This window comes from Podarcis filfolensis, assembly GCF_964270895.1.
Source record: "Podarcis filfolensis genome assembly, chromosome: 10".
NCBI lineage: Eukaryota > Metazoa > Chordata > Lepidosauria > Squamata > Lacertidae > Podarcis > Podarcis filfolensis.
In genome coordinates this window covers 24,666,938-24,693,984 of record NC_139612.1, presented here as the reverse complement: position 1 = coordinate 24,693,984, position 27,047 = coordinate 24,666,938, and the positions used below count along the sequence as shown (strand labels likewise).

At 41.7% G+C, this 27,047-nt stretch overlaps 1 protein-coding gene across 1 annotated transcript in view; it reads right to left on the bottom strand.

The window, feature by feature from the left end:
• The window catches only part of IMMP2L (inner mitochondrial membrane peptidase subunit 2), a 460,855-nt gene that overhangs the window by 75,690 nt on the left and 358,118 nt on the right, over positions 1 to 27,047 (bottom strand). The window contains exon 5 of the mRNA XM_083574776.1: positions 21,532 to 21,634. Within this exon, the coding sequence (XP_083430902.1) occupies positions 21,532 to 21,634 (103 nt within the window). The remainder of the gene's footprint in view (positions 1 to 21,531; positions 21,635 to 27,047) is intronic.

The window sequence follows — 27,047 nt, the reverse complement described above, 5'->3', positions numbered from 1 at the left end:
CAAACAATAGCTCAGATGGGAAAAAAACAATTGGCGCCATGGCAGTGATGGCTTCTTGGAGTCTGGAAACTGGGTTCTTCATCCATAGTTCTGAAGGAGGGTCACCTGGAGGCTCCTCCCCCTGCATCCCAGTAAAAACATCATGGCAAGATGGAGACCAACCTGTCTGGGTCCATCCATCAGACAGACAGGGGGCAGATGCAGAGAGCTTGCCTTGCCTCTTTCTACTAGAAAGAACACTTATAGGAACTCAGTACCTAAGAAGCAGTACCAGAGTTTGCTTTCTTCCTCCTCCTTGCCAATCCCTTTTCCTTTTGTGTCATGGATTGTAGACTGTACGTCTCAGGGCAGCAGCTGTCATAATTATTGACTGTTGTCCGTTTCCCGGAAAGCATTTTTCAGAAGGAGAACAGGGTAACCCCCGTACTTTAAATAAAGCAATAGATTTCATTAATTCACTCTAGCAGCCTCTTCCTAGCATTCCACCGTGAACTGCTTTCCAATGGCCACGTCTGATTTTTTGCTTTTTGCTTTCGAGCTGTTATTGTGTTTAATAGCTGCTGCAGTTTCTTTTCTCTTACACTTTAACACAACCTTTGGAGTCTACTAGAATTTTAAGGGGCTTCAAAATACCTTGAATTGTGGAAGGTACCCTACAAAACCAAATTCTTTTCCTCGCCTTCTATATAAACAGAAACCTATAGTTTCTTTTCCTGTAAGCTAACAATGGCTGCTGTGTCTGGCAGATGAAATGCTTTTCAAGAGACATGTCACGTGAGGGAGCCCTTTCAAAGGCATCTGAGATTTCTCAGATGCCGAAAGAAAAGCAACCACGAGTATGCACACAGTTTACTTTAAATCAAGACATTCAGTATAAATGAGGCTCCAACTGAGACTAGATTGCACACAATGATCAGCAATACATTTGGGCTTTATATAAGCCTTCTATATAATATTCAGGTTTGAATGCTGGCAGATAAAAAAAAAATTAGAAACACATTGCTTGCAGATAAGTTACAATGCACTTGGTAATGCTGACAGACAGACCTTTTGAAAACAAAATAGTCTATTTACACTGAAGGAGTCTCTAAAGATTACACAGTCAGATTTTGAAAGAAAACTGTTATTACCAGAAGCCTGATGTTGCATTTCATATAGTTGGATTAGTTATCCCCTGATTACTCATGATTTCCAAGAGTATTAATTTACTGTTTTGCAGCTTTGGTTTACCTATAGCAAGGTTATAGACACATCAAATTGTTGTTGTTTTTTAAAGAAAAGGCAGGATTCTGCATTGATTTTAAAAGCATTTGGGTGAGAAAAATAAAATATTAATTGAAAAGTCAAACCACCATAAAAGGCACAAGCCATCATCTGAGGCACGCCAGGGATTCTTATTTTCTTCTGCAAGAGGGGAGCTCTCTATGTTCACTTGAATATTTCCCAAAGTGTATGACACTGCATAGAACAGGAAGCTCCTGCACATGGAGGGCTCAGTTTGTTTGTTTACTGGAGCCCTGGAGTTCTCTCCAGTGGTCCATCAAAGTCAAAAGGATTTCTAGTACTGACCTCAACAGAATACAAAATAAGTGATTATACTTATGATCAGTTGTATATTCTGGAGTGTGAAACTGTGCTCCCCAAAAACCCAGAGTACTAAAGGTCAGCAGCAGAAGGCATTGTTGTTGTTTTCATTTCAGGTGGCAAGAGAATGGAAAGTAAGAGAGTAGGATATTCTCATCCTTTTTCTCTTAACCCTGTCTTTAACTTTCTTGGGGTGGGCAGCCTGCAGCTCTGCAAGACATCTTGTAGCAGAAAGGGACATGACTGTTGCGGGCAAGGGCATGGACACTGTAGTTAGCCCACGGGGTTCAAAGCCCTATTTTCCACTGGAAAATAAGGTTTGGATCACTAAAAATAGAAAAAGAGGAGAGTGACTTTTATAAAGTTTGCATAAGCATATTTGCATACACCCAGCCTGATCCCTGAGATCATCCAGATTGTTGTTCCCTGTGTCACAGAGGCTTGGGTGGCGTCAACAAGAAGTCACCCAGGCAGAGGCGGAGCTAGCTGTTCCGGCACCCAGAGTGGGGCACATGCTGTGCACCTGGGGGCAGGGCCATGGGGCATCCCATGGCAAGCATCCCAGGGGGGAGGATGAGAATCCAAGGGGGCGAAGCCCATGGTAAGTGTCCCAGGGGCGAGCCGCCCAAGGAAGGCTGCTTCCTGGGCAGGGAGGGAGGGAGCCGTGCCACTTTGCCAGCAGCCTTCCTCCATTCCCTCTTCCTTTTTACAGCTCAGGGGAGGCTCCCCCCCCCCCAGGAAGCAGCATGGGAGTGGGGGGCAACGGCTCGCCACACGCCTGCAACTCCCAAGCCTCCCCCGAGCTGTGAAAATGAAGGGGGAAGCTGCAGCTCCACCCCTTCCCCCGACGGCTCATGGTAGGCTTGGGAGTGATGGGCGGACTGCGTGTCAAATGTCACCCCCCTCAGTGATGACACATAGGGCGGACCACCCCCACCCCCTTCCTCCGCCCCTGCACCCATAGGGCGGAACACCCAAGATTCAGCAGGCATCCTTCATTTTCACTTTCAGACCCTTTTGTGTGCGAGCCCATTCCTTCCACTTGTGGTTGCCCCCATGCACGTCTTGCACTCACAGGGGGGAGCAGCTGGCTGCAGTTCTAGTTTTAAGTGTAATCCAGAATTAGCAAGATAATCAGCAGGGCAGCTAGGTGGGAAATGGGGCTGCTGTCCAACCCCTTTCCATAGAGAAACAACTAAAGGGGCAGCAGCCAGGACGGTGTGTTAAATGGCCACCCATTATCTTTGGGCTCCCTTACCCATCTTCCAAACCAATTAAAACTTATTTTCACCAATCAGGTTTAGGTTCTTTGCTAACAGAAACAAGCAAGCCCTGCACTGGCCAACGAGGAATGTATGCACACACAAAAGAACATTTTACTAGTTTTCTTGAAACTTTCTTGGCTTCCCTTACAATTTCTCAGACGTTTCACCTCAAATTTGCCTTGACATTTCACTTCAGGGAAAACGCAATAGCAACTTAAGAAAGTGCCACTGTTAATCATGTAATTATCAGTTTCTTTTCTTTCTGCATTTCATTTCCCCTCTGATGCCATAATGGATGTGTTAATTCTTAAGGTGCTTTGTGAAAGCCGTGTGACTCCTCACCTGGGAAACTGCACGAGCTGAACCAAAACAGGCAAACAAGTTAGCTTTGCAGCCTTGTTACTCAGACCCCTCTGCTTCCTCAGGAACCCTAAAGGGGGTTGTGAAGAAGACAGGCAAAGTTCATCTGCCACCTGCCGGAACCACTGCCCTCTACTGCATGAACTTTATTGGCTTTCAGCACTGTGCTATGCTGCAGCACTGCTCTGAAAGACACAGAAAGAGTTGCCCAACCAGTTGCCTGGGCAACTTGGGACACCACTTGTTGAGGCTTAAACACAGCACCAGAAGAAAAGGAGGCATCTTGACACAGCCTAGGCAATCAGGCCAGAAAATTATAGCCACTTCCATTATTACACAATTTCTTCATACTTCAGAAGAGAACTGAAACATAATACACACAATATGTGTCAATTATTCTTAAATTGGGCTAAGCCAGTCAAAATTACCCTACATAATTGACAGAGCATTTCTTATTTGTTCAATCACGGGCTCAGAATGTCTCTCAGCAAGGCAAATTTAGTGGAGGACTGAAGATAAGCAATTAGTTTGACTAGCAGCAAAGCACCCCTTGCAGCTTTTCCTTGCAAGGAGCAGCAGAGGATTTCCAGTGGCTTATATAAAACAAGATCGGCATGGCATGGCAAGGAAGCTGCCATTGGTCATTCTCTCTCTCATTGCTCTGAGTCCCCAGTCTGGCACCCTCTGGAGCACCTGCACCCACAGCGCCCCCACCTCCTCGAAATTAGGCTCAGACCCACTTCACTTGCCCCTTCCCAACTGACTCTTGCATCAGCTGATGCCATCTCTGTGGGTCTATACGTGACATTAAGAGACCAACCCCCAGCACTGGCACAATATAATAAAATAATAATAATATTTTATTTATACCCCACCCTCCCCAGCCAGAGCTGGGCGCAGGGCAGCTAACACCAGCAAAATTACAATCAAAACATAATAGGGGAAAAACCAACCAATTTAAATTACGGGTTAAAATACACTTTAAAATGCAGCCTCATTTTAATAGTAGCCCATAGATCAAAACCATAAGGGGAGGGAAACATAAGGGTCAGCCTGAGTCCAAACCAAAGGCCAGGTGGAACAGCTCTGTCTTGCAGGCCCTGCGGAAAGACGTCAAGTCCCACAGGGCCCTAGTCTCTTGTGACAGAGTATTCCACCAAGTCGGGGCCAGTACTGAAAAGGCCCTGGCCCTAGTTGAAACCAATCTAACCACCTTGTGGCTTGGGACCTCCAAAGTGTTGTCATTTGTGGACCTTAAGGTCCTCCACAGGGCATACAAGGAGAGGGTGATATGGGAGTTGATAACAGGTTCTTCTTACGTTTCCTCCTCCGAAGTCCTGGGATTAGATCTCCTCTTCCCACGCTAGGACCTCAGGGCTCTCAGCCATTCCATTTTATATCCTCCTGTGATCTATTTCCATAGCATATAGACTGTGGCTTACACACTGATGAAGCAGGCCCCTCCACCTAACACCCACCCTCTGCTCACCAGCCGGTGAGTGGTTCAATTCTGCTCAGTTTGACTGCCCAGGCATGTTACCCTGCTGGGAACAGGAACATGCAATCCAAGTGTAGTGCAGGGCTGGTTCAAAATGGCATCAAACCATTTCTGAATATAGATCAAAAGCATCTTCCTGCTCTCACTCCCAATTGGGCAGCTATATCTCCAGAGGCATCCAAATCTGTGCTGTGTGTAATAGTTTGGTCCTCTTTTTGGACTCAAAAGGGTGTCCAAAAGTATCCAAACAAGCCAAAAGCCACACTTTGATCATGGGAAGTGCCACACTAAATTGGTCTACAGTATCTCACAAGGCTTCTGAGTTGATGCAATTTGGAATGCCTCAGCCTGTCTTCTTAATTCAAAATGGTGTCCAGACAGAGACAAAAACTGGCTCCTCCACCCCAGGAACCATCACTCCAAATTCAGCAATGTTATATCAGCAGGCATCCAAATGCCCCAAAACAGGTAGACGAATCACTTTCCCATAAATATAATAGACTATTAACTTGAATAGAGAAACTAAGTTCAGCTATTTTCTGGGATTGCTTTAATGATCTTCAAACTGTTCAAACTTAAGGTTTTTTTCTTCTAAGAACACCTTCATAAAAATGGTTTAAATTGCTGCCTTACCCAAAAAAAACAAAAACAAAACCCTTTAATAAAAACTAAATTTGCTTTGGGACACGGGTGGCACTGTGGGTTAAACCACAGAGCCTAGGACTTGCCGATCAGAAGTTCGGTGGTTCGAATCCCCACGATGGGATGAGCTCCTGTTGCTCGGTCCCTGCTCCTGCCAACCTAGCAGTTCGAAAGCATGTCAAAGTGCAAGTAGATAAATAGGTACCACTCCAGTGGGAAGGTAAATGGCATTTTCGTGCGCTGCTCTGGTTCGCGAGAAGCGGCTTAGTCATGCTGGCCACATGACCGGAAGCTGTACGCCAGCTCCCTCGGCCAATAAAGCGAGATGAGCGCCGCAACCCCAGAGTCGGCCATGACTGGACCTAATGGTCAGGGGTCCCTTTACCTTTACTAAATTTGCTTTGGCTTATCTTTGAGACCTTGTTATTCCTGTCCCATTTAATTGCTTTCACACACTACCCCATCAAAGAGTTAGCTGAGCCTGTAAAATATATTCTAAAGATTAAATAGCTGCTTGTGGAAGTAGGTAGGATATAAAGCCACCTAGTGACAGAGGTGAGGGCCAAACAAGGATGGGCTGGGTTAGCTGGGTTGCACCCCTCCAATTTTTCTCTCAGAACAGGCCAGAACTCCTGCTGCCGCATCACTGCCTGATTTTCCTCTTAACAACTGCTGGAGTCCCTTGAAGGTGCTCTGCTGTGAGGTCAGTGGCTGTAAAATAAAACACTATGCTGTAATATAAATGTCAGGGAACATAATTCCCCTACACACAAACATTTTATCTGTGATTTACTTATTTAGCTTGTTTTCTGCATTTTAGTGAAAGCTTGGCTCCATCAATATCATTCTGTACATATTTATATTTATTTCAGTGTTTTGTTTCTGTCAAGAAGCTATAATAGAACTTGAAATACCAGCCTTTAAATTAAATTTGTGAAACAGAAACAGGATTTTATTTGGTCCTAGACCTAATTTGTGAGGTAATTTAAGGAAGTCTGTTTTCTCTTGATTCATTTATGGCCAATGAAGTGATATGATTTATGCTGGGTCATACTGTATTGCCAAATTGTTGTTGGGTAAATTTTGTTGGCTTTATTGTTAACTGTTCAATTTGGTGTGTTTTATGTTATTATTTTATGCTGACTGTATTTTTTTTTTAAATCAGGAGGCTAATACATGAAAAGAATAAATAAATGTCCAGTAGATTACTGTATGGGTTGTTGTGGCACAGTTTGTTTCGTCTATATATGATGAGTTGTTTTTACCACTTAAAACAATAATCATTTGCAATACCTTCCAGAACTGTATGAAACTAGAACTGTATGAAACTAGAACACAACTGGTACAGTATATTCTGTAAGGTTCTATTACAAAATACCTTGGGTCATTCTATTTTGCCTAGCATTTTACATTTGAGTCCATTTCAGTTCCACTCCCAGGTCTGAAACACTAGAAGGAATGGTCCAATAAATTTTATAATAAACCCATACAAAATTTATTATGGCAGCCAATAAATTGAATCTATCCTGATAGATTATTTCAGACACAGGATTTGATTGCACCGAAGTAGCAGTTGTCAAATAAATGTAAAATGTGCATTTGTTTTGCTTGCTCATTGATGGATATTCCATTCACTTAATGATAAAACAAATACTTCTGGGTTTTCTACAATAACCGTAGATATGAGAAAAAAATGTTTTTAAAGTTAAAATTGAATCAGACTAAGCACTGATATCGGAAGAATTCCCCTGATCTCTGTAATATGATCTCCATGTTCATTTAAATGAAATATGTGAGAGCATTGAGTCAAGCACTCAAAATTGATATTCGTGATGCATTGTCATGAAAGTTTTAGGTCCTAAAACTTACCATTCTAAGATCCTATTGTACTGTACGGGTAACTAATTCAGCCTGTGAGCTGGTCAATTATAGAACAAAATTTCCCACAATGGAATTTTATCCAAGCCAAGTTCATATCATTAGTCTGACTAATCATCAGCAATGTGGGTTAAATCATATGTAATTGAACCACGATTCTCTTAGCTGTTGTTTCATTGCCTTTGAATGGCAAAATTGAACCTTCTGTTTCTCCTTGCTAACTGCTGTCCTTTAGTACTCAGCATTTTCTTCTTTGCTTAATAGCATCTTGCACTCTTGAAAACTTCATACTCTCCTGACAAATAGCTCTACTATGGCATTAACTACAGCATAAGTCAGTGTAGACAAAAATCTACATGAAAAGGAAGCCACATTCTAGTAATTTTGCAAGAGATTTTTTTTTTTTTAAGAAGATGGCAACGCAACACCTTTGGAGCAAAAAAAAAAAGTGTAAATCAATAAAATTTACTTCTGTCTGCAAGTTGGGGTAACTGAAGATATCGGAGACAGATTTTTTCATCCTGGGAATCAAAATATAGATGAAGTTTACTCTTCTCTGGAACAGAATTTCACTTTAAAATACACTCTACTTGATTCTCTAGAGAAGGTCTCAATCTACTTTTAAATGCATATATTTTAAAATGGACTCACAGGGGACTTCCACTATCAAAGTTTCTTACAAAACCAGAGATGCTTCTCAGAGGAGTTTTTCATTTTTGTTTTAAGGGGGGGATACCCAACCCTTCAATTATGCCTTTAAAATGAAACATTGTCAGATTTCTGGGGACTAATTTAAATCCTTCACAGAATAACCAGATTATGCAACATTAACGACGGATAGCTTTTGCTTTCCAGGTCTTATCCAAGGTCTTTGTCTGCACACATTATATCCCACACTTTTTACCCAGCTGTCAACAGGAGAAATACACCATAATTATTTTTTGGATGGTTGGGGTTGTATCCAAAGCTAGTCCTATAGACCTACTGAAATTAGCAGACAAAACTAATCTAGCTTTATTAATTTCAATAGGCCTACTTGGAGTATAATTTAGCTGGATGCAACTCACTGTCTCCAATTCTTGTGGACCCCCAGGGCCAATTCCACAGCTCTCATTTTTAGAGGAATATATTTGAGGGAAGTCAACTCTTTCCCTTTGTTTGCATTTGTTAAACCTAAATAATACCTGGAAACTTAAACTTGTGTGACATTTGTATATAACAAAATGATATTACTGTGTTGAATATATACTCCCAGCTGTTTAGAATCAATGATGAAACAGGGAGTTAATCTGTGCTGAGGCTTAGTTTTCTTTACGGTTCCAGTGAACTGCTTAGAAGGCCAGAGTTTATTTGGATTGCATTCTCCAATGAAAAAGGGACATCAACATCATTTAGGAGACAGGATGGGAGTACAGAATAGGTTCTCCATTTTGGCCATATCTGAAATGATGACATGAACAGTGTTACAGTCCTGTCTGGTCTGGTTAAAGAAGTCTCTTCTTCACTACCATAATTAAACCTTACAACTGCACCAAGCTTTATTCAGTATGAAGGAGTAGTAGTAATTATTTCTGCTCCCTTATTTACTGCCTTACACACACACACACACACACACACACACACACACACACACACACACGTTCTCTGAGGAACTTGTTAGGAGACTGCAAAACCCCAGAAAACTGGTGCTACTATTGCAAAAGCAAACCAGAACTATGTTTGAACTAAAAAGATACTGCCCATATTCAGACAGCAGCCAAACTTCTTTTTCTGGATAACGCGACTGAGTATTTACTGCAGGGATGGGGACCCTCTGGTAACTCCAGATGCTGACAGACCTCAACTTCTGTCACCCAAACCAGCAAGACCAATGTCCGTAGATGATGGGAGTTGTAATCCTACAACATTGGGAAGGCTACAGGTTTCCCATCCTAATGTGATAAGGCAGCAATGGCAAACATTCAAGGATGATCCATCTGGTTAGAAGTCTAGTTAATAAGCACCATTCACTGTCTCATCTTTATGGAAGCTCAAGACAGCAGTGACTAGAAGCTTGACCATTAGGGTCATGACCCCAATGGAACCTCCTTCTGAAAGAGGTTAAGAAACTGATTCTATACTCAGGATTAGAGATAACCTGTCCCAGTGAAATCAGTGTGAAAAACTAGTAATGACTTGGATTTCAATTGGATCTAAGTGCAACTGATTTAATTCAATTGGATCTAAGTTCAGCTAATTCTCAGTGGCCTGAGATTCCCAGAAGAGGTTGGAAGACATTTTTAAAAGCAGGTGTTATTAGCTGATATGATTCTCTTTCCCTTTTCATTACATACTGTGACCATTTACAGTTCATTTTATCTTTTTTTAATTTGCTCTTTATCATTGTATTTGAGCAATCTTACAAAACTGGCAAATTCTCCATTCTCAAGATCAAACAAGATGTGATTGGGGCAGTCATGCTTGATATTTAAGTATTTATTGTATGTTTTTATAAGGCATCTCATAATAAGCTCAGGCGTCAGTCTGTCTCAGAGACAATGGAGTGCACCTCTGGGGGTGAAGTCAGACCATTGCATTTGCAGACCAAAGTGACCTCCTTGGGGCACAAGCCTGGGCAGTGTGTGTGGAGGTCCTGGGCTGCTCACACACAAATAACCATCTCAATGAAAACAAACTTGAATAAAAAGCTGCAAGAAACAAGCGAGCCAAAAGCGCCAAACACCAAACTAGCATAATAAAATACCACATGCAGCACAGAAATGAAAACAACTACAAAACAGACTTAAAACAAGATCTTAAAAAGGCATGGGGAAACAAAAATGCTAGACTCAGCTTGGTACGGAGAAGACAACAATGCAGGCAACCAGGCAAACTTCCCTAGGGAGGACATTCTTGCTGGGAGACCACCACCAAAAAAGGCCCTCTCATGATAAACCGCTGAGCTAGATGGGCATGTAGTGAAGGACTTCAGTAGATAACCTTAAGCCAGTGTTAGCCAACATGGTTCCATCCAAATATTGCCAAACTGCTGATCATGATGGCTCGGGCTTATGGAAATTTGAGTACATCTTCTGGCGAGCACCAGGTTGACTAACCCTGCCTTAAGGCATACAGGAAAAGGCATTCCATTAGGTTCTGAAGTCCCGAGCTATGTAGGTCTGTATAGGTCAGAAGCAGCATCTTGAATTGGGCTCAGAAACACATTAGAAACAAACACTGGTGAGAAAGGGCTGAGTCCAAAGTATAAGATTCTTTTTTTTCCTACCCTTGCTCTGACCAGAAAAGTGACTGAAGCAAATGAGCATGGGGTGTTAATGGGGCTGCCATATGTCTGGAAATTTCCAGATATATCCAGGATTCGTCTGTTGGAAATAGCATCTGGGTGGAATTTTAGAAAATGTCCAGGAAAACCCATATCAGAAGTGGGCTGTGTGTGTGTATGTGTGAATTCCCTTTAAAAAAAATAGCTCACAAACTTAAACAACTTTTTTGTCCAGATTTTCATGTTGTGAAATATGGCAACCCTAAGTTAAGGGAGGCTTCAATTTCCCATGTGCACACCTCTTTGGATATGAACTGTATATTAGCCCCATCTTATCAGTGAACAGGGAAGATTCAAAATTACAAAAAGGTGTTGGCCCCACCAGTTTGTTTGGCCCTCAGTTTTCCCTAGCGTTAGAACCCATTTAGGATGCAGTTATTCAACAGCAATGAGCAGGAAGCAAGAGAATAACATATTAAATACTGCTGAAATTGTGACGCACACTTCCTTAAGTTACTAAATTCATAGAGCAGTCGGCACCATTGAAAGCATGTTTTCTGAAACAATACCAGCATTGCAAATCTTTCTTGGCAAATTCCACACCTCTGAAATAATACTATTTCTTGTGTAGCCACGTGTGTGGGTGAGAGAGATATCCCAGGAAAGAGGGGGGAGGACCCAACAAAAGAGTGTTTTATAAAGCAGCCCCGTGTTCTTTGGTATTTAAATTATACTAGCTAGCCATGGTATCACACATTTAGGCATAACAGTGGTTCGGGAAGGCAAAATAGATATGGAAAACCTGAAAACATGTGCATAGCCTAGAGAAAAAGAGATTAATAGGGACATGCTCTGAAATATTTTCAAAGCTGCTAGAATGAAAAAGGAGAGCAATTGCTCAGAGTCATTTGCATTGGGAAAAGCAGAACCATGACAGAGAGCTATAACACCATAAAGCTGAGTACTTACAACCAATATAGAATTAGTACTATTTTATTTTTTTAAAAGATTAGGCTAAATATATTGATTAACCCATATTCCATAGAAGACCACCTGGATTTTTGCAAAAAGAACTCAACTATTGAACGTGAGTTAGCTTGGAAGAAAAGTGAGATGGGTTAATTTGAATACTTTGTTTTCTGACAACACCAGAATTTCCAGATCAGAAAGACACAACCAAGGAGGGGCAGATCTATCAATGCTGGTTCTTGTTGGGATTTCATTCCTCCCGTTGCAGGATGTGTGATTGTTTTCATCACATGTCTGTGTTGACATTCCATACTGTTGGAGTCATGTGAACGGAAGTTCAGTTACACTGTTCCGTTATGTTGCACTTTTGCTTTTCTTCTCTCTTGGAGATGAAGAAGGAGGGAGGAGCCATGATTTCCTTTGTTCTGTTTTGTACATAATAAAGTAGCTTTAAAATCCACACCTCCAGTGCCTAGCTTCTGCTTGGACTCTGCTTTTGTATTGCGTGCACATGTCTCTGGATGTGTCTCGCAGAAGCATGTGGGGAAAGAAGAGTGATGGATCTTCCCAAGGGTCGCTTGTGGGGGAGAACACTCCTGCCTGACGTTCTCTAGTTGGTGCAAGAAGCCCAGCGAGGTCTCTCTCTGTGTACCTAGGCACCAACAGTTCTCTCAATTTCTCATTTTCTAATCTTAAATTCAATTTGCTACATTTTCAAGTCAGTTGTTTTATTATTATTATTTAAGTACTCATGAAAATTCATCAGCATTTTCGGTGGAATTTTTCTTGGGATGCACATCATTATTATGAACAATTTTATTTGTCTGTGGCACAACAGCCGTGGGAACAGGACATCATTGTTTATGTAATTTTGGCTGATATGCACACTTTTGATAAAACATATTTTCTCTAATATTTAAACTCTCCATATTATAATGCATTTTGTATGTCATTTCCTATGAATATATGCATTTTTATGTACACTTTACCTTATTATATGCATTTTTATAGACATAACTTGGCTGAAGAATTGCATTGCAAAATTCAGAAAATACTTCTGGAGAATGACTGTTTCAGTCTGTGTATTATTTTGAAAAGTGTGAATTAGTTGGATCTGCCTTTAAATGCAAACTGGATCAAATTTCTCTTGTATCCCTAGCAGTGACCTAACCATTCTGAAGCCTCAACCATTTTGAAATGAATGAATGTGCTGCTAACATAACTTAATGTTTTGTATGTATATTCTTTTGCAGAAAACAGCAGGAAGATAGCATGCATTTTCATAAATTAAGGACGGCAAAGATCATCTCACATACAGTGTTTTTACATATAGCTCTAAGAAAGGGTTTCAACATGATGTGCCTTTTAGCTTTGCGAAATGCAGCTGAATTGCTGATGCTTAAGGAAGGTTAACTTGAGAATCGACGGTAATAAAATTATATGATATAAGTGTGTCAAACAGCCAAGATGTAGCAAAAAGATTTTTTATGAGAGTTGGAAGGGCCAAAGGCCAATGTAAGAAAAAAGAATTTATGTAGCATTCCAAGAATAAAAACTGCTTGAATGAGAGAGGTTACCAGTTAGGACATTGGAAAAACTTGCCAATTTCAACTAATCAGTAGCAAAGTTAGCACCAGAAATTATCTGGCAAGATTATTTTTCCAAGCCAAACTGAGAAGTAGAAAAAATTATCAAGCTGTCTTTACCATCCCCGTCACCTACAAAAGCCATTCTGTGACACCACCAATCAAAACTCCACTATCCAAATGCCCTTGTATTTGTGCATTAAAAAAATTCTTATCTGCTCCTGAGTTTTAAGCCTCTATTTTAACATACAGTTAAGAAAAAGTTTTTAAAAGGTGAAGAGGTTCACAGCACCATGCAAAGAAAAAGCAACAATGCCTCTGCTCAACAGCAGTTGAGGCAGGCTGTCAGGCAGGAAGGAGAATCATGGTATTGGGCCTACTATCTCACTGCTGGAGGTCAGGTAGCTCTCTGGCTTTTTTGTGCCATTTTCCCACCCTGCCTGCCTCTATTTGCTGCCTATTGCTGTACCCCACTGGCAGCTGTGAATCACTCTGGGCCAGTCCAACCCAACTCACAGCAGTCTGTATGTAAGGTAAAAGGTAAAGGACCCCTGGATGGTTAAGTCTAGTCAAAGATGACTATGGGGTTGCGGTGCTCATCTCGCTTTCAGGCTGAGGGAGCCGGCGTTTGTCCACAGACAGCTTCCCGGGTCATGTGGCCAGCATGACTAAACCACTTCTGGGGCAACGGGACACTGTGACGGAAACTAGAGCACACGGAAATGCTGTTTACCTTCCCGCCACATTGGTACCTATTTATCTACTTGCACTGGCGTGCTTTCAAACTGCTAGGTTGGCAGGAGCTGGGACAGAGCAACAGGAGCTCACACCGTCACAGGGATTCAAACCACTGACTTTCTGATCGGCAAGTCTAAGAGGCTCAGTGGTTTAGACCACAGCGTCACCCGCGTCCCTCATACTGTAGGTGTATGACCCCAGCTCATCCAAATCCCCACAAATATGCCTGATTTGGGTAAAGCCTCAGACAAATCTGGTGCACAGCCCTAGTTAGTAGCCTCAGAAACCGGAAATAACAGTTCCGACTTTTCTGGCGAAGAGTGTGAATCAGTCCACTTGCCACCAGTGGCTGTTAGCTCTCCTAAGAGTCCCTAATGGAGAAGGCAGTGGACACGGTCAGTGGCCATCCAGAAATAGCAGAGCGCCATCCCTTTAAATTCATTGCGACTTCACTTGAATGGCAGGGCTCTTCTATTCATAAGGCCCTGCTTTGGTTACAATAGTTCAGATCGATATGTGCGTCTTCTCTGTCAGTTCTCCCAGGTCCTGCCACTGACACCTGGAACAGCCTTTTTCACTTCTGGACAGCTCGTGCTTAATCCTGCAAGATTTGCTTAGTGCCTTTTGGGATCATAGTCTGGGCAGAGCAGGAAATCTATAAGCAGAGCTAACCATTTAGGCGCTCCAGCAATTTCACACACTTCTTTTTAAAAAAAATAAAAAATCACACACTTCTTAATGAGACTGCTCTGCACTCAACCCTTCGAATAAGTGAATGCCTTCAGCCTGCGAAGCACATTCACATTTAGATATTCACAGAACGCCGTGTTCTACACGCTACGATCTGTGATGACCATTGCAAGAAGCTCTCTAACGCTTGATACATTCTCGATCTCTTTTGTTTACTCCTCGTGGATTTGCTTGCCGTGTACATATCCATTCTGTGCAGCTTTGAGACTGTGCGTTCTTCAAAAGCTACAAGCTGCATGGAAAAACACTGCCTGTGCTTTTCACATACCCTCCCATTTAGGGAGCAGATTTTATCTCTCTAGCTAGCTCCTTCTGGCATGATTTGATTGGGCCAGATGGAAAATTACCTCAACTCCGAGATTTCAACACAATAAATCATATGAACCTTCCTCTCTTTGAAGTAAAATGTAGGCAAAAGAAAGTTGCTCCCGATGACAAGAACTACTATGTAAACTTTATGAACTGGTGCCTGAGTCTTCTTTCCTCCTCATCCTTCCCCCACCCCACCTTCATATCAGGTCTTATAAATTCTAAGCCTGTGGGCAAGGACTGTCTTGTTTTTATTGATTTTTATGCAAGCAGCTCCACGAGCTTTTTGAAATATTTAAAATAAATAAAATCAGGCACACAACTTCCTCTGTTGCTTTGACTGGCCAGTGGTGATGGTATGTCAACAGTTTTCCTCCCTGGCCCAATTAAGATGCAAGGGAAGGAGATTTTGAATCGATGTGCACAACTGATGGTGCCTTCTCGATAAGAGATTTCCCCTGTTGTATGATAGTTTTAGAGCACTGTCCATCGCACATTGCTTGGCAATCAGAAGATCCCAGGCCTGGAATCCCAAAAGATAACCTTAGATGCGGGGAAGTGGAGGTGGGGGCTGTCTTTGAACCTGGGAAGCTCCCAAAAGCAAAGAGTCCTACACTGGATGGAGCAATTCCCTGATTCCATATAAGGACCCTCTATATATTCCAAATAAATCATATATGACTCCATATAAGGCAGCTTTCGATGTTCAGATTGTGCCGGGGTTTGTGAGTTCACTGATAAGCTGTCCATAAGTGACAAAGATCGGAAACATAACAGTTGATGTGTGCAAACAAGGTGAATATGACTAATAAACTTTATTTGTACATTTTTGAAAGCAGAACAGGGATGAGGTTGGTTGGTTTCTCCAACCCACAGCAGCCCCAGCCCATTCCGCACCATCCTCTACACTGTTCTGAAGGATCCCCCTACCAACCGAAACAGATTTAGACCCACTGGATCAAAGGCCATTCTAGAAATGGAAGGGCATATAGGGATTCCATCCATATTCTGCAACTCAGGATGCGATCATTTTTCACTAAATCACTTTTCCATGAATTTTGCCTGAAAGCAATATTTCATTTTAGTTTTGTTTCCGCTATTTAATTTTTGCATGCCCACCAGTCCCTTTCAAATTTAAATCAAATTATGCACACTTTTCTCTTTTTTTGACTCTGAGTATATTACTGTTTTCCAGCTGTATTCTGGTTAAGTAACACTGAATCCAATCTGAAATGCAGTTGTGGATAAGATGAAGAGGGATTTATATTTTCTGTTTAGCATTAGAGTGCAGTGGGATAAATAGCTCTCAAATTTCCACAATAAGACAACGTATCAAGGATATTTACATTCCCCATTACTGTATGTTATAGCTTCAAAGATCTGTGAAGAAACGTAATCAGTAATTCTTTCCCTTCAACAATCCCTTGGGTCCCCTTAAGCCTTCTCTGGAAGAGGTCAGAGACATGCCAGAAAGGTTCGCCAAAGGGTCTGATGATCTCTTGGCTAGAATTGCTCTTATTCTTTTCTCAACACCAGTCAGATTTCTGTTATCTTTGTTATTAGTTTTTATCTCTCTTTTGTTTGGTAGCCTTTATTTCTGTGGCACATGGGAGGCTGCCAAACTGGGTCTTTGACCCGGGTAAAATAAAGCCTAGTTTCACCCCTGGTTAACGTTCATACATATACAGCTAGCCTACTTGGCTCATCAGGTTTGCCAACTTTCATAGCCTTGCAGTAAACCACTTGCCAGGGCAAACTGTTATTACTCCAGGAGGAAAGATTCTCCATTATTTAAATGCCCTTATGGCACATTAGTTCATGTGCTCAAGCACAGTATTTTAGTGAGCAACTTTACAAGTGGCAATGTAACCACACGAAACATTGTTTACATTGCCAACCTCAGCTGAGATAGCCACATACCTTCAGATGGATTATGAATAGAACATGTATCACAATAGGGTCCTCTTCACAAATTAGTTGCATGTAGAGGGCAAGCCTATTGAAAGCACTCAGCCAGGCCTACACAGATAATCCCACTTTCAAAGTTGAATTTTTCATCCTGCTACATCCATTGCCACTACTATCACATTGAGAGCAATGTTGGCAGCAAGGAGTCTTACCTTGGAATTCAGAACCCTGATGAATAAAAAAAGCACCACACTGAAGATATTATTTTCAACACAAAAAGGGGCAGGAGGAATTCATATTGAACGATGGGGCTAAGTACACATACATGAGGCCCCTTTAAACAGGCTTAGCCTCAAATTCCTTGTGAATGTGAAACTTTTTTTTTGCAAATTTAAGTTATGTGAAAAACCTATAAAATAGAAAAATCAACTCCAAAATCTAGAATTCATCAACACCCCCCAAAGGGTTTTTAAATGAATTTTATTACTTCATTAGAGTGCAGTTCATAAAACAGATTAAGAAGGTTTACTTTGACCTACTTCAACAGAACCAATATAGTCTCAGTACACCAGTGCAAATAGTTTGGAGACTGCACTGGTAATTTGACTGTCTGAGAGCAATTCCACAATAACATAGCAAACAAAACTACAGACAACGATGTCAGTGAAATTTGAGTTTCGGGTCAACTTTCATAAAGCACCTGTGGACTCTGTGCTTGGAGAATGTATAAAGTGTGCAATAGTGATAGCTAAAGAGGTGAATTTTCTCTATGAGACCTCATACTTGACTTCATCTAAAGTACTGTGTCCACCTCTGGAGGCTACGTTTTAAGAAGGCCATAGAGTCTGTATATTACAAAAAGAGGATTCAGAAGAGGGCAATGAAGATCATCCAGAGTCTGGAAAACAACTCTTCTGCGGAAACTTTGGAGGAACTGAGTATGTTTATCCTGGAGAAGAAATGAATGAGGGGCAGGGGACATTGTAATTTTCTCCAAATACATGAAGAATTATGACACAGGGGAGAGCAAGGACTGGTTCTTTGCTGCCACAGAGGACACAACCAGATCCAATGAGCCAAAGTTACAGCAAGGTAGATTTTGATTGCGTACCAGGAGAAACGTCTTGATGTTAAGAGCAGTTTGACAAATGAATGAATTACCTGATGTGGTTCTGGGCTTTGCACCACTGAATGTCTTCAAAGAAAGGCTGAAAAGCCATTCATTGGGTATGCTCTAGTCTGGATTTCCTAGTGTTGCCATATTTCCACCTACTGCGTGATTCTGCAATACACTTACATCCACATCTAAAGTGATGCTTATTACAAACACTTTTGCATCCATTCAGTGGCATGGTTCGCACAACAGGCTAAGCTAAGCCTGGGTTCAGTGCATGCTCTGGGAGAGAAGCTTGCAGCCACTTCAGTCCTTATGGCTGCCATGCTAAACTAAGCCAAGGCAAAAGCAAACCTACAAAAACCTCAGTAAAATTGTGCTTTATTGGTTTTCCAGTTAAACTACACTGTAATATTGTTTCCTAAAACCTGCTAGAAGCATGGGTTAATTTAAAGAAAAGTACTATACAAATGGAAGCAAAATCACTCAACATATAATTTTCCACTTTTAAGAAAAGGAATGGGGAGCCATAAGTTCTTTTAATGGTTATTGGCTGCAGTTCAGTACAGGGTGGTTTTTTTAAAAAGTCATTATAAATAGCTTTGACGGCTTGTTTAAAAATCTAGATTAAACCAGGCAATATCAAAGTAACAGCATTACAGTACATTTGCTCCTTTGCACAGAACAAAGCTATTCTCTGAATGATAAAATACAATAAGCCTGCTTTTCTTAATTCAGTCTAGCGCTGCAAAGTAATTAACAGTTATATTTGTAGCTGCCCAGTTATATTTTTCAGAGGTTCCTGTTTTCAGTGCATCACACTTTCTATTGCATCGTTCTGAATCCTAGTTTGTTTGTTTTTTTAACAACCACAACATTCTATCATCCACCTATCTAGAAAAAGAAATAGGTAAAAGGGGGGAGCGGACCAATACTGGCTAGAGTCCGACTTGCATTCCTTTCATTGAGATGTGAAGGCCGAGGGGGTGAAGGGGGAAGGACATGGGTGTGTAATTTCCTCTGATTTTTCTTTTCTGGGCCCTCACATCTGTATCTTCCCATTGTATAACATTACTATAGTACTCCACTTTTGTTTCAAAGAATTCAAATATCCATCATGATTCTTAAAAATCACTATTTTTTTAATTCTGATCCTATAATAATTAAGCCCAAACATTACAGTATTAAATGCTTTTTAAGTAGGTTTTTTAAAGGTAAAAATGGGGACTTAGCATATGCCCCTTACATTGTTTAGAATGCACACACAGTCTTAATACCAGGAAACTTCATTTTTACATTCCAAAAATGTAAACTATAAAGTTAAAGGTAAAGGGACCCCTGACCATTAGGTCCAGTCATGACTGACTCTTGGGGTTGCGGTGCTCATCTCGCTTTATTGGCCAAGGGAGCCGGCATACAGCTTCCGGGTCATGTGGCCAGCATGACTAAGCAGCTTCTGGCGAACCAGAGCAGCGCATGGAAACACCATTTACCTTCCCGCTGGAGCGGTACCTATTGATCTACTTCCACTTTGATGTGCTTTTGAACTGCTAGGTTGGCAGGAGCAGGGACCGAGCAACGGGAGCTCAACCCGTCGTGGGGATTCGAACCGCTGACCTTCTGATTGGCAAGTCCTAGGCTCTGTGGTTTAACCCACAGTGCCACCCGCGTCCCTAATGAAAACTATTCTATCAGACAAATACAGGAAGTAACCTAATTATTTGATCTTATATTATTTTACATTTCCCAATGTGGCACAGTAGGTTCTGAATGATCCCAGTGCAATTGTCTTATTGTTCCAGCCCGCAGTCCCTCTCTTAAGGCTATATCCTGAAGGAGTGGGGAAAGAACTTTGTGTGTGTGTGTGTGTGTGTGTGTGTGTGTGTGTGTGTGATTCTTTTTTTAACCATTTGAATCTGTGTCCCATGAAGCTCATTATGCTTGTCTACAAGTTTAACCACGTCTGGCTTTATCTACATTATGGAAGCTCTTTGGCTAAAATTGACAGCAGAGCGTGAAGGTCAGTAGATGATGGCCTTAAATGCAACCCATCTTCCAAAGATAGTATTTATACATGCTGTTTCATGGGGAAATGCATTAGTACCCCAAAATCAGAGTTTTGACATAGATAACATTTTGCACTTGAGTGACCTTTGTTATAAGAAAAATAGGAGACAGGATTCACTTCTGCCACCACGATGCCCTTTTCCTTTTGCTCGTCCGTTCCACACTTATGAAAAAAAGGAAAAAATTACAATGTGGGGAAATAGGCTTCACAAAGAGCAGGGGTGTACACTTTCAGAACCTTGATCTACAAATTGGAGTGTTCAAGGACATTTCCATCAATTCATAGCATGCATTGATGGCATTCATTCATTTATGCAGTGACACAGGGAGTGGTATACACCAGGGTATCAAAATGTCACCTAAAGCAGCATTAATGAGACGGATGCATCCTGCTGTACAGTGTCATTTCCAATGCCACTCTAGCAGCTAGCTACTTTATGCAAGATACACTGTCTTCTATAATTGCTTATGTCACATAGTGACTGGAATGCCTTCAGTTTGTTCTGTCTCTGAATTGCCCTCACCTCCATATTTAGCCCCTTCTGCCATGGTCCCAATCTCCATCCAAAGACATCTTAAGCATATCATCTTGTTTACTTATACTGGAAACCCATCACCAGTTCCAACAATCTGCTCCCAGCTACAGCACACATATCAAAATAGACTGGTGCTGTTGTTGTTGTCTGTGAGAATCTAGACACAGTTTGCACGCTGAATGCTTTTGGACTTACATTCTTTCTTCACCCATTTTACTCTGAATATCATATCTTATCATAGCTTTTCCCCACAAAGACTCATCCATGGCTTCTGTCATCTCCATTTCTCTGATCATTCTTCTCATCTCTGTTCACCTGGCTACCTCCCTTCCAGAATCACAAAATCAAGTGATCACCGTGTTGAAACAGCCATTACAGAGTATAGTTGCCTTCCTATAAGGTGCCCTCTGCAAGGTCCACTTCTCTTCAAAAGACTTCCCAGACTATCTTAGGGGCATCACACAGCCTCTGCTTCAATATTCCCATCTCACTTGTCATTGTCAGCCCCTCATCTCTGTCCCAGGCAAGTCTTCCTGATGTATATTATACAAAGCTCTGGGCTTTTCTGTGTCCTACTTGGCTCCTAGCACACCGTTGGCACTAAATAAATATCAAGCCACAGTAATAGCACTCAAAGTCAGAAAACTCCTACAGCATCAATTATTTCAGAGTGATAAGAATTTTCTGCTGTTAAACAGTACCCCCTCAGGACCTGTTCTGATATACCAGTGTAGGAATAAGTTTATCTAAGGCAAGGACAGGGAATCTGTGGTCCTCCAGATGTTGATGAACTCCAGCTACCATTATTCCCAGCCAACATAGTCAGTGGTCAGAGATTATGGGAGCTGCAACCATTCCTATCCCTGCTTTAAGTGTTCTTAAACAAGACAACCAACACGTCAAAGTTCTCCCCGCATCCTGCAACAGCATGATGAGACAAACTGGCCTGACCCCTACAGAACTTTGTCTTTTAAAATAAACTTTTGGGGACCGAATCCCCACAAGTTTTTATTACTGTATATTATGTGGTATAAAATACACATGGAGAAAACGGTTATGACTTACCGGGCCAAAAGCATTGCTGTCAAAGCTGTGTCCACGATGATCACCCTCTACCCACATGTGGCCATGGGGAACCTTTACATATTTCTTTTTGTAGCCTATGGTTCTGAAGAGAAATGCAATCACACAGTTAGTGGTATAAAACAAAAACAAAAAATATTTCAGCCCCCAAAGCAAACAACCAATACTGATCGCTTTTCACAATATAACAAAATAGAAACTAAAGCATACAGATTAGTTCTGGCCCCACACCAGGCTGGTTCATGCATATAACCCTGGTAATTTTTGGAGCCGCTTACAATGCAATTGTGTGCATGCTTAGAAGTAAAGTCCTACTGAGAAGTAAAACCCTACTGTGTTTGGTTGGATTCCCTTACGAAAAAGTGTATTTAGGGTTAAAGCCTGAAATTTGGGGCTCTAGGAGTGGAATTCTTTTTTCACTGCTGAATATTTGCTCCAGGTGGAGCTAAACTAAGATTTCTCAGAGGAAACTTCTGAGATTTTTCTTTTGCCTCTCACCTTCGATTTCCCACTTCCCAATTTTATCCAAATATAACACCCTGCCCCAGCAGCTACAATATGTGCCCCATAATGCATTGTGGAGGATTATGAAGGATGCAAAATGGGAGATAGACTGTCAAGACATTTGCTGCTGCTGCCCTTCGCGTTACCAACAAAAATCTGAAAGCAACGAAGGAAGGAGTTGTTCTTCTCCGACGGGTAATAATGAGCCTCATCCCTGAGAAACTGTTGAAGCAATTTCTCCCCTCCCTGAAGAAATTCGGTGAAATAGTCCCCACAATGTCTTTGTTCACAGATAGAGCAGAACATTTCCAGAGTCCATTTGCAGACTGCAGGAAGCACCCTTGAGCTCTGTGCCACTATTCTATTTCTGTTTAGACTTCTGGGTTTCAGTAGTAACCTCAAAGGCAAAGCGAGATACGTCTGGGGAAAACTTGCTAGGAGAGAGCAAGTTACACAAGTAGTTCAAGAGGTGACGTTCTGCTGTGAGCTTGTTCTGAACCCTCACATGATATCAGGAAGCATTCTAGCACTGCAGGGACTGACGTTCCAATGAGACAAATTCACAACCATGATAATCACCCAAGACACATAAATTTTGTTCCTGGAATGATGTTATTTTTATCATTATTCTCCATTACACACCCTGCAGCATACTGCAGATGGGGGTGGAGAGGGCGGGGATTACATTAACCCCAATTCCCTGGGGGTTAGACAAATGCAGCTGCTCTGAGCACCTGATGTCATAGGCAGGGAAATTTCCACTACACAAATAGTGTTACCCTGTATGGATAAAGGCACACAGAACTTTAGATCATGTCCATATATCGCATTAACTGGTGGTTTTAATTAGTACTCGAAACTCCCATTGTTCTAGGCCAGGGGTCTGCAACCTTTAAGACAAAAAGAGCCACTTGGACCCGTTTCCGAAGAAAAAAAGAACTGGGAGCCGCAAAACCATTGCGATCTGACAGCGGGCGGGAAGGTGACGTCGGGACGGTGCATGACTAACGCACGCACCGCCCCCATGCGACGTCACAGCCAGTACAGCGCCCACCACAGTGGGGAGTGTCGGGGCGCACAATGCACCTCCTCCCCTCGCTAGTATCCGCCCCGGAGCCGCGGCAAAGGTGTAAAAGAGCCACATGCGGCTCCAGAGCCACGGGTTGCTGACCCCTGTTCTAGGCGCATTTTGCGACAGGGAATTTCATTAGTGTGAGCAGTTTCTGAGCTCTATTTGCAGGACTGCGTCTAAAATTTCAGATTAAAACTGCAGAGTGGAAGGAAAGGAGGACCTTTTTCTGCCTCCCCACTTCCAGCTACTCTCTGACGACTGGAGAAGAGTCCCTCTTAAGGATAGTAGGGGGGTGGGCAGGGGAAGGACTAGATCATGGGTAGGCAAACTAAGGCCCAGGGGCTGGATCCGGCCCAATCACCTTCTAAATCCAGCCTGCAGACGGTCCGTGAATCATGAGTAGAATGTGTGCTTTTATTTAAAATGCATCTCTGGGTTATTTGTGGGGCATAGGAATTCGTTCATTTTTTCCCTTCAAAATATAGTCCGGCCCACCACATGGTCTGAGGGACAGTGGACCAGCCCCCTGCTGAAAAAGTTTGCTGACCCCAGGACTAGATCATGTGAAAAATGAACATAATATTTTAGCTGCAGTTCATTGATTTTCACGCTTGGCAAATCCACACCGTGATCAACTCCCGCCCAGAAACCAATGCCCCCCCCCCCCCCGTGGAAGGACGTGTGGGTCCAGAATTGGCCTCCACAGTCACTTATGGATTCATTGTTAAAACCGTGTCTGTGGAAGACAATCTTACTTGGCTACGAGTGATCACCAAAGAAGCAGAAGAAGAAGATTCATTTTCAGTTATGTATTCTTGTTATAAAAAAATGTGTGCCTGGACATTCTGATGTTGCACCCATAACCTAGGTTTAAGGCGCCATTTAAGCCCTAGCTTTCATATCTCAGTTTCTAACACTGGTTTTAATGCTTAAGTGAAACAGAAGGTCACAATTTATGATGAACACAAAAGGCTTTCTAAAACTTTAAAAATGTCAATAAAGCAGGTGTGGTTTTTAAAAAATAAAAATAATATAAACTGTTAAGCTAAAAATGGATTAAAGCACATATCAGCTTCTATTTATTATTATTGTCTCCAACCTTCCCATTTTCAATTCCCCTCCAATACTGCCCACCCTCATGCAGTTACAAGGTTTGAAAAGAGAATGATAAAGAGCCTACTGGCACAGATATTATGAAAGGTGGGGCGATATTTGGGACTTCACAGCTAGGGAGAGAAGGCACAAAGCTCCCTTTCCCATGTGCTGTGACCCCAATATTAATTTAAGAAAGAGACACAAAGCACTATGTGTAACATGAAGGTTGACCCTTAGACTTATTATAGGTCACTTCCATAGTTCAAAACAGCCTCAGTTAACTCACAGGAACAGCTCCATGGAACAGACACACCATAGAATTTCATGCTAGCTAGAAGGAGGTTCATACAAAATTAACACGTAGGTACTCCATTGTTCAATAGAAACATGCAGATTAAATACTCCAAAAAGACAAGCCTTCTTCTCTCCTTATAAGCACTCCACACACTCTAATTTCGTGAATGCCAAATTTATGCTTGAATGTAAAGCCATGTACTCCTAAACATTAATACATCTTTATTGGAAAAAAATACTACATAAGGAACAACCATATCTTGGCTTAATATGCCAAGATATGACCAAGCCTTTCTGTTCTCCCTTCATGGTTGTTGTTGTTGTTTAGTCATTTAGTCGTGTTTGACTCTTCATGACCCCATGGACCAGAGCACACCAGGCACTCCTGTATTCCACTGCTTCCCGCAGTTTGGTCAAACTCATGTTGGTAGCTTCAAGAACACTGTCCAACCATCTCGTCCTCTGTCGTCCCCTTCTCCTAGTGCTCTCAATCTTTCCCAGCACCGCGGTCTTTTCCAGGGAATCTTCTCTTCTCATGAGATGGCCAAAGTATTGGAGCCTCAGCTTTAGGATCTGTCCTTCCAGTGAGCACCTAGGGCTGATTACCTTCAGAATGGATAGGTTTGATCTTCTTGCAGTCCATGGGACTCTCAAGAGTCTCCTCCAGCACCATTCCAGCACCCTTCATGGTACACCCAAATAAAATGTGGAAGTATTCAATTAGCCATAGTCCTTATTTCGTCCAAATCAGGAAACCATGGTTACCAGCTTCAGAACAAGATGGGCTCTTAAAGCAACATGGCTTGTTCTTAAACCAGCCTGGCTTTATTCCAGGTTTGGACAAAATAGGAAACAGTGGTTTGCAGGAAGCTTTGTTTTGCATTCAGGTGTGCGGGGAAGTGGCTGCCTGAACGGGCAACAAGGGTCATTTCATACGTCATCTTATTCAGTTGAGTTTTGCTCAAACAAACAGAGCCAACTCAAACCACGCCAAAACCATGAGCACACACAATGGAAACAAAACATCAAAACAAAATAGGGGATAACAAGCCAATGGATCGATGCAAGGGACCTGGAGGTTGAGAACAATAATAAAAGGTACCTTTTATCATATGTGGTGGACTTATAAGATAAAAATAGCTTTCTGGGAGATGATCTATAATGAAATGGAAAAAAATGTTTAAAATAACTTTTGTTAGAAAACCAGAAGCTTTTTATTAGGAATTACAGGTACCGACATTCCAAAAGAGCAGAAAAGACTTTTTTATGTATGGAACAACAGCCGCACAGATGTTATTGGCCCATAATTGGAAAGATGACAAAGTCCCTACCAGAGAAGAATGGCAAACCAAGTTGATGGACTATGCCAAGATGGCAAAGCTGACTGGAAAACTCAGAAACCAAGAGGATACAATTGGGTATGGGGAAAAATTATAAGTTATCTAGGAGACCACTGTAAGCAGATGGAAACAAGAGCAGGTTTTTGACTCACTTGTAGTGTAAAAAACATGGATGATATGGTTTGATATAAAAACTGGAGTACGTATTAATATGCAGTTGTAGATATTTAAGATAAGACTCCATGGACAGGATTGGGGGAGGGGGTCGCAAGATTTGGGGAATCTTTACATACAGTATGATTTTATTGAAGTGTGTTTGTTTTTTTTATTTGTAAAAATAATAAAATGTATGTGTGTGTGGGGGGGGAGAACAATGGAGGAAGTGGGAAAATGTAGCACCCAAATCCCATAATGTTTCTCAAGCAATCACTGCCAGGGTTAGCGAAAATCAGTGTGCTACTGGGTGGATGGGTTGGGATAAATACTAGAATACAGCTTGTGGAATGTGTGAAGAGCCATTGCTATTTTTCTAGAAAAAGAGGCACCAGAACTCACTGTGAACGCTTCCCTTGTTCTCTTATAATGGCAATGGCACCCACCTGAGAGGTGCAGGAACTGAGTTCTGGTGCGTTCTGGCTGAAAAAAGGCCCTGTGAAGAGCCACATATCAGTGAATGCTGAAACAATTTGGTCGCAGACCAGTAGGACCATCAGGCACTAGAGGCCAAGATGTCGGAATCAAGACCTGCTATCACTGCTTTCATTTTTAATGACACACAGAACTATATTAAGCCTCAGCTATCAAAGAAATTGTGTAAGTTCGGAATTCTACCAGTGATACATTCCTATTTATAAATGTGACACACTGCTAAAGTCCCCTGAAGCTATACAGGTTGTAGTTATCAAAATATAATAGACACAATAACATATGTTTTTTTAATTATTATTCTGTTAAGAATTCTCAGAGGAAACTGGGTGATGGTGGGGAGTTGAATGCCTTCAAGCCGTTGTCCTTTTCTTTTTCAATATCAGTTTTAAAAAATGCTATGCGAGACCATTTTTTTGTCATGAAATATTCAGTCTCAGAGCAAAGAAGCTTCCCTTGTTTCCAGTCTGTCACATTAGGCATTGTACGAGTTATAAAATGGTCATTAGCATGATCAAAGCAAATATATTACTCAAAGCCTTTAACTA